This window comes from Biomphalaria glabrata, chromosome 16 (genome assembly GCF_947242115.1).
Source record: "Biomphalaria glabrata chromosome 16, xgBioGlab47.1, whole genome shotgun sequence".
In the NCBI taxonomy this organism is placed as follows: domain Eukaryota; kingdom Metazoa; phylum Mollusca; class Gastropoda; family Planorbidae; genus Biomphalaria; species Biomphalaria glabrata.
The window spans coordinates 27,876,754-27,885,655 of NC_074726.1; the positions used below are offsets into that span (position 1 = coordinate 27,876,754).

Here is an 8,902-nt window from a genome sequence, read left to right on the forward strand (position 1 = left end):
ACTTGACTTATATTACTGTAGTAAAAGAGACTGTCAAAAGTCTTTCTAATTATGTAACTAAGTTGTATGTTGTTGTTTTTTTAGCACATTTTAATATCCCTTAGTCTGTTTGACCGTTGGGGCACCATGCCATGCAAGATTTGTCGACTGTCTTTCTCCATTCCTCTCTGTTCTTTGCCCTAGATAGAACCTCTATCAATGGCAGGCCCATCCATTCTTTTATATTGTCTCCCCATTGCTTTCTCTGTATGCCTCTTCTTCTTTTTCCTGGTACTGTTCCCTGAAGGAAGGTCTTAGCGAGCCCCAAAGACCTTGTAATATGGCCATAGATTTTTAGCTTGCATTTTTTTTTTTTACTATAGTTAGCAGGTCATCATGGGGTCCAATAGCTGCAGTAACCCTGTCTCTAATCTCTTGGCTTGTGATGCAGTTTTTAAATGTGATACACTTTAAGCACATACTAAAACTGAAAATCCAAATCTCATTTATGATCCACTCTTTAGATCAACTTACTCCAGTTCTATTGTTTGGAGGAACAAAAAACTATGTTAGGATGTCTAAGACTTTTAAGACTATTAGGATGAATATTGCAAACTCCTAGTAATTTCTATGCTTGCCAATAGAACTATAATCAACTTAAATGTTTGTTTGAACTCCTAGAGTTTGCCTGCAAGTGGTGTTGTTATGATGACAGTGATCCAGACAAGCAATGCAAGCCCCACTCCAACTCCTCGGTTCTAGATGGTCGAAGGTGCTACTTAGGATATTGTTATGTAAGATGTTAAAAAAAAAAAATATATATATATATATATATATTCAAGGATTACTTCATTCCTCTTTACTATATATATATATAACCACTGGAAGCAGAAGTTTCTGCTGGCCATATTGCACATGACTGGCCTGATGTGGCCAACTTGCCATAGTTTGGGCATCACTGCATTATATTGATCTCCATCTTATTTATTGGCTGAAGCTACAAAATTGAACTGAAGACATAGAATTGAACTGAAGCCATAAAATTGAACTGAAAGTGTATCTAACAGTCCCGTTGGAGCCCTTCATTTCTTAAACCAGTTTCCAATACTAACTAAAAATTTGGAAATATAGAAAGGGACCAAAAAATTTTTTGTTAGTACATCCAGAAACATTTTACCATATTTAAACTCTCCGTTTGTAAATCAAATAGATAAATTTTTATAATCATTGCTTTCAGTCCAGAAAGACTTTGAAGTAGGAACTAACTTTAACTTCAAATTATATTGTTAAGTTACACCAGTCATTAGCTTTAGTGCAAAATGACTTTGTAATGGTTAATATCTTTAATTTCAAGCAGTATTGATATTTCACACCAGTCAGACTCAAGGGGATAAATGTTTTCAATATTCAAGGATTACCTCAGTGCGCCCTTATATAACCCTTGACCAACTGGAAGGATTTTACCCAGAGGCCAGGATTTAGATATGGCTTTACCCTGATACCTCTGTCTGGAGGTTCCCCATCAACTGAATGATCATTCAATCACATCCTTCATTGTGAGACAGTGCTCCCCATTCAAGGATTACTTCATTCCTCTTTAATTTTCATCATGTTTCCCTAGTCACCATGTTTCCCTTTTCACTATTGTTTCCCTAGTCACCAAGTTTCCATATTTACCATGTTGCCCTAGTCACCATGTTTCCCTTTTCACTATTGTTTCCCTACTCACCAAGTTTCCATATTTACCATGTTTCCCTTTTCACTATTGTTTCCCTTTTCACTATTGTTTCCCTACTCACCATGTTTCCCTAGCCACTATATTTCCCTTTTCACTATTGTTTCCCTTTTCACTATTGTTTCCCTACTCACCATGTTTCCCTACTCACCATGTTTCCCTAGTCACCAAGTTTCCATATTTACCATGTTTCCCTAGTCACCATGTTTCCCTTTTCACTATTGTTTCCCTAGTCACCAAGTTTCCATATTTACCATGTTGCCCTAGTCACCATGTTTCCCTTTTCACTATTGTTTCCCTACTCACCAAGTTTCCATATTTACCATGTTTCCCTTTTCACTATTGTTTCCCTTTTCACTATTGTTTCCCTACTCACCATGTTTCCCTAGCCACTATATTTCCCTTTTCACTATTGTTTCCCTTTTCACTATTGTTTCCCTACTCACCATGTTTCCCTACTCACCATGTTTCCCTAGCCACTATATTTCCCTTTTCACTATTGTTTCCCTAGTCACCATGTTTCCCTTTTCACTATTGTTTCCCTAGTCACCAAGTTTCCATATTTACCATGTTTCCCTAGTCACCATGTTTCCCTTTTCACTATTGTTTCCCTACTCACCAAGTTTCCATATTTACCATGTTTCCCTACTCACCATGTTTCCCTTTTCACTATTGTTTCCCTAGTCACCAAGTTTCCATATTTACCATGTTTCCCTACTCACCATGTTTCCCTTTTCACTATTGTTTCCCTACTCACCAAGTTTCCATATTTACCATGTTTCCCTACTCACCATGTTTCCCTTTTCACTATTGTTTCCCTACTCACCAAGTTTCCATATTTACCATGTTTCCCTACTCACCATGTTTCCCTTTTCACTATTGTTTCCCTTTTCACTATTGTTTCCCTACTCACCATGTTTCCCTAGTCACTATGTTTCCCTAGTTACCTTTGTTTACTTTTTTATATGCTATATGAGAATAGAGCTAACTGGAGGGATTATTTATTTTATCTGAACTCTTAGAATTTTCATCATTCTTATTTACTCTTATAGTCTGGTGTCTGTGAACCAATTTATACGTCACCATTTATGAAAGTTTTCAACTACATCTTATCTCTACCTAAGATGGACGCAGGTAAGCCACTTTCAGTTTTTTTCCTTTAGTCTATTAGCCATTTCTTGGTTCTGTTGAAATAAAATGATCTAAATTTATACTATAGTATCGAGCCACGTTACCAAAAAAAAAATAACAGTGACTTAGGCATGTGAAGTTTTGTGATGTTACAAACTAAATTTTAATGTTGTTTAATGTTTACTGTTGAAGACTTTGATACTGTCACTATTGTATCATAGTTATCTATGGAAGTTAAAAGATCATTGAGAAAAAATAACATTTGAATCATTATATAAATTAGCAATGAAATGAATATTTGTATTAGTCATTCTTAAAAGATGTGGCTGTCACAAACTGCTTGGTTTCTGCTGGCCATATTGCACCACATGACTGGCCTGATGTGGCCAGCAGGCCATAGTTTGGGCATCACTGCATTATATTGATCTCCATTTTATTTATTGGCTGAAGCTACAAAATTGAACTGAAGCCATAAAAATTGAACTGAAGCCATAAAATTGAACTGAAGCTACAAAATTGAACAGAAGCCATAAAATTGAACTGAAAGTCCCATTGGAGTCCATCATTTCTTACACCAGTTTCCAATACTAACTAAAAATTTGGAAATATAAACTCAACTAGATCTCTGTGTTTGCTGAGCACATAAAGGAAGCATGAAAACATTCTCCCAGTTACCCCTTCCCCACTGAGAATGCTGTAGCATAAAACATGTGCTATTCATAAGCAGTTGAAAAAAAGACAAGTTGGCACTAGTCACGTTATGAAAGAAATGTTTGAAGTTTATCAGATATGTGTTGTGTTAAGGGTTTACGTTTACCAGGATGGTGTGGTTTGTTGGCTGGACTGTCGATGGTCCTGGGTTCAAACCTTGCCCACTCCCATCCTCGGTCGTCCTGCGAGAGGTTTGGACTAGGAAGTAGATTATCTTCAAGGAACATCCGAAACATGTTAAACAAATAAACATTTTTACCTGACACCTGGACCTATAGGTCTGAAAAGAATTAAAATACTTGTTTAATACTTAAACTTTTAGTTTAAAAATGCCAGAAACATCATTTAGGCTAAAGTGACCTGATGTATAAGGAAAATTGAGAATATGTATTGATGCAAGAGAAGAATAGTGGAGTGCAGAATTTTCTTCAGTAGGGAGCATGATGGCTGAATGGTTAAGCTCTTGGCATCCGAACCCAGGGTCCTAGTTTCAAATCTCTGTGAAGACTGTGATTTTGAATTTCGGGTTTTTTAGGGCTCTCCTGAGTCTACACAACTCTAATGGGTACCTGACTTTTGTTGGGGAAAGTAAAGGCGATTTGTCATTGTGCTGGCCACATGACACCTTGTTCGTTAACCATTGGCCAAGAAACAAATGACCTTAACATCATCTGCCCTGTAGATCGCAACGTCTGTAAGGGGAGCTTGACTTTACTTTACTATGAGAAGAATAGTACAATACTTTGAGAATTGGTTTTCAAAAAAATAATTGGAAAAAAAATCACTCTAATATTTTCTATTTTTAATAAAGGTCCAAAATAATTTTTTAAAATTTTATTAATTCTATTAACCAGATACAGATTTGACTTCTTTTTGTTTGGCTTCAAGTCTCATACTTACAATGTTGTTAATTTGTAAAAAAAAATCCTTCCTTAAAATATTTATTTAAAAATTTTCCTGAATTCCAGTTTTCTTTCGTCTAATGAAATGTCTGTTTGTTTACATCCCAGCCAGAGTCATACTGAACAACCTGGTGATTATTATTGCCGCTGTTTCATTGTGTCTATGGATCCCCTGTACAGTTGTTTTTTTCAAAATGGTAACAGTTCACCTGCACGTTTAATGAAAAACATCTTTCTTTCATTTTTTTTACTCTAACAATGGGGCACGGTGGCCAAGTGGTAAAGATCTTGGTTGTCGAACTGAAGAGCCTTTGAGTTCACATCCTGGTGAAAACTGGGATATTGAACTTTGGGATTTTTAGGACACCCATTAGTCCATCCACTGACATACATTGGGGGGGGGGGGGGGGGGAAGTAAAGCAGTTGGTAATTTTTGCTCTTGACACCCTCATTAATCATCTTTCATAGAAAAAGATGAACTTCACCTGCCCCCATGGTCTGAAAGGGAGACATATACTTTACTGATTATTCCTACAATTGTTGTGATAGAAGCTTATTAGATTCTTTGATCTTAAAAAGATGAATTTGTAAAAAAAAATTTACTTTATTATTTCCTAAGCTGGAGGCATGGTGGTAAAACACTTGGCTTTCAAACCGGGGTCTTGGGTTAGAATCCTGGTGAAGACTGGGATTTTTTTTTATTTCGGGATCTTGGGCGCCTCTGAGTCCAGCCAGCTTTAATGGGTACCTGACATTAGTTAGGGAAAAGTAAAGGCAGTTGGTTGTTGTGCTGGCCACGAAACCCTTGTTAACAGTGGGCCACAGAAACAGATGACCTTTACATTATCTGCCCTATAGATCGCAAAATCTGAAAGGGGAACTTTACTTTATTCCTTGAGCTAAGATGAAAATAAAAATTCTCGACACCTGGTTATGGGTTTCAGATGATTATCATAATGTTTCTGAGTTCAAATCCTGTCCGTTGAAATCCCCTACCGTCCTTCTGGAGATTTGGTCTGGGACTAATCTTCACTTCTGAAGGAATGAGTGAAATGTATAAATCAAGTCAAAGAAATGTATTGCAATATTGACATTTTTGTGTGTGAAACCTCATGAATGCTATCAGATTCTGTAAAGGATCCCCTGCCTAAAAAATTAATACATTTTTAGTTTTAGCTTCCTTAAGGTTTGCTTTTTATACATTTTGTTAACACAGTGGATTATTTTCTGTCATCTTGTTTGACTTCATAGTGACTAATGATTGATCCTTTAAGATTCCAAACCTGCCTATATTCTTTTTTTGTTAATGTTCAACACTTGTCTGGAGAAATCATTTAGTCAAAGTGATGGGATTTTGAACTGAGTATGTAGTCAATGTGATGGGATTTTGAGTATTTATCTCCAGCTTAATAAGCTTTGAACTAGCTTGGACTTACTTTTGTTACCTCAAATCCACCAACTCATTTGTACCAGACATTTTTTAAGGGACATTGAGCTGGCCACACTGCACTCAAGTATACTTACCTTACATCATTTTTAAAAATATGAAAGAGCCAGTTTCTTTTCAATAAATTAATAATATACATTTTTATTCCTACTTTACAAGTTTAAAAATGAAGACTGGACAGATTCACTTGTTCTTAAAATAGTCAAGCCACTTAGTATTGCGAAAGTCTTCCCATTTGTAAGTCAGTCAGTGTTTGTTTTTCTTTTCACTATTTATCTTGTTGGAAAGTTATGTTATGATAAAAAATATGGGAAGGGGAGAGATTGGGGGGGAGGGGGGTTGTTATTTGTAACACATTTCTAATTAGAATCAATAAAGCAGTCATAGTCTTAGTCTTAAGACATCAGATACTATTTATCTTTTTTGTTTCCTTGGTAAATTTATTTTTAATGATGCAAACATCTTTTTTTTTTCTTTTTTGGTTGGAGATTTAAATGAGAGTGAAGAATCCTCATGCTACGTTACACCGTCTGAGTACCCTACCGAGCCTTTGGGACTTTCATCTGCAGATAATGCTTTAGCAGAGGTACTTTTGGATATATCCTCGGAGGACACAACCATCGAATCTTATAAGTCTATGATGGATACCAATGAATCATCTATTTTTGCGACACATCAATCCAAGGTCTCAACTGATGGTGAAAGAATGTTAGATTCATCAACAGCTGTAAATTCTATTATAAGTTTTCAAGGGGGTTTTAGTTCCAGTACACCGCGACTCACTATGGTAGACTTGGAATCAATGATCACGTCGCTGGACTCAGAATATCATAAAGTTTGATTTTTTTTTCTTCTTTCTTAAAAGGAACCAAAAATGTTAAAATATTAAAATTTATATGTGATTGTTAAGAATAGTTTGTTTATGATTTATATATATATATATATATATATATATATATATATATATATATATATATATATATATATATATATATATATATATATATATATATGTTTTTACAGATTGTAATTCTTTAAAACATGCTTGTTGAAATTATGTACATCTTCTGTGTGTAATGTGCTGTCTAGACTGGATGATTTAATCCCGATATAGACCTGATAATACAACCACAAGATGTAGTGCTGAAGATTCCTTAACTTACTGCTGTAAACAACTCTTTCCTTGAAGCCTCAAGTTGTTGTTTTTAAAGAAACACATTGCTAAACAATTCTGACCAACCAATCTTTGACCATATCTAGCAAATTGAACTTCATCAATAACACCACTCAGTAGTGTAGACCCCCAAAACCCCAAATCTAACTATATCTGCTGTTGGGTAATTAAACATCTCTCAAAATGTCTATCAGTGATGCCCTTAATGAGGGTATTCAAATTCCAATTTGCAACCAAAATTTTTAATTACACCCTTTGATTTATAAAAAAATTTTTTTTTTATTTTGTCATTTAATTTTGACTTCTTAAAATAATGAAATAATTTTCCTCAAGAGTGCTATAAAACATTATCTGGCCCACAAAATCAATGTATCCAGGATTTCCAGAAAGGGAGTAAAAAATGTAATTATTTATGACAATGTGAATGTGTTCTAAATTTAGGCTGATAACACTGAACTCTAATGGTAGTAATGTTAAATTTTTTAAATACAATAAAATTAGTCAATGGTTTTCCTGCTAACTCAAGCAGCTGGTACCACATATGATGTTCTAGCAAATGTAACAACTGATGTATTACAACAAGAGTTACATGTTTCAGAGAAATAGAAAACTAAAGCACATTATATTTCTACACAGAAAATTTCTTAGGGGAAGGTTAAAAAAACAACAATACAGAAAGCTAGACCTTAGGTCAATCAGATTTTGTATATGGATTAAAATCAAAAATGGTAATTTAAAAAAAAAAATCTGAAAGCAATTTATTTAACCTTAGATTATGCTTTCTCTTTACAATACCTCTACTTTATAAAAAAAGATAAACTTAAAACTATTAGTGATTTTGAGACACTCCAGGAGACAAAATTACAAAGTAAATTAGCAATAATATGAACAAGGACATATTAACCCTTTAGATGTGTGTGGTAGTTTATCCTCTAAAAACTAGAATTGTAATTCCATTTCGTATGCATTTTTTGTAAAAAAAAAAGCTCAGCACAAGTTGATGTAAAATCATCTTCTGTATATACAATTTTTTAATATAAAATCATCTTCTGTTTATATAATTCTTGACATCGCCCAACCATGTAGGACACCACACACACATGCCGACTCGCTAAAACTAGTTGAAAAAACATGGAAAGATAACTCTTATTTCTGCAAGTCAGACTAGAGTTACCCCACATAACAGAGCACATCTCAGAAAAAAAAAAGGGGGGGGGGGGTTAATATACCATAATTAGATAAAATATTAAAGATAAAATCCCTTAATAAATCCTTTTTTTTTAAGATCCTCTGTGGTACAGGCTGCTTGAATCAGCAGGAAAACCATTGCCTTGGTTAAACTTAATATTTCCATAAATTCCTTTTCTTTTTTGGAATAGACAAAATACTGCTTATGTAATCTTTTTAAATTAATAAAATGGAGGAAAAATTGAAAGCTAAGTTTTAGTTTCATTTTAGCACAATGTAGTGCAGATGCTTTTTGCACAATTATTGGCTTAATATTTTATTTCCTACAGTAGAAAATAGGATTGCTAAAAAAAAAAAACGCTTTTAAACTACCACAACCATTTGAACATGTGGTCCTTTAGAATGATATCAGTCTAGTATTAATTTTTAGGTGGTGCACTTTTCTAGCCTGTTCAATCCAATGTTTAGAAAAAATTTGAAGGTATCTAGGTTTGTTTTTTTTTTTTTATTTTGAGTACTTGATATTTAAATTTATTTTAGCAGGAAAACCTGATTTTGAATTAGTCTGCTTGAGCAGAGAGAGAGATATTCAAAAACTTAAATCACAAAAAGTAACTTTTTTTTAAAGACTTTAT

General features: G+C 34.2%; 1 protein-coding gene across 5 annotated transcripts in view; it reads left to right on the forward strand.

The window, feature by feature from the left end:
* LOC106061542 (ADAM 17-like protease) overlaps positions 1-6,813 on the forward strand; it is a 29,989-nt gene extending 23,176 nt beyond the window's left edge. For 4 of the 5 annotated variants that reach the window (XM_056013362.1, XM_056013365.1, XM_056013363.1 and 1 more), the window contains exons 18-22: positions 661-773; positions 2,767-2,848; positions 4,567-4,655; positions 6,065-6,142; positions 6,394-6,813. In XM_056013362.1, coding sequence (XP_055869337.1) covers positions 661-773; positions 2,767-2,848; positions 4,567-4,655; positions 6,065-6,142; positions 6,394-6,399 — 368 coding nt within the window. In that variant the 3' untranslated portion in view covers positions 6,400-6,813. Of the gene's footprint in view, positions 1-660; positions 774-2,766; positions 2,849-4,566; positions 4,656-6,064; positions 6,143-6,393 lie in introns of those variants that run through there. The other variant, XM_056013366.1, reaches the window with a different exon arrangement.
* The last annotated feature ends 2,089 nt before the right edge of the window (positions 6,814-8,902 follow it).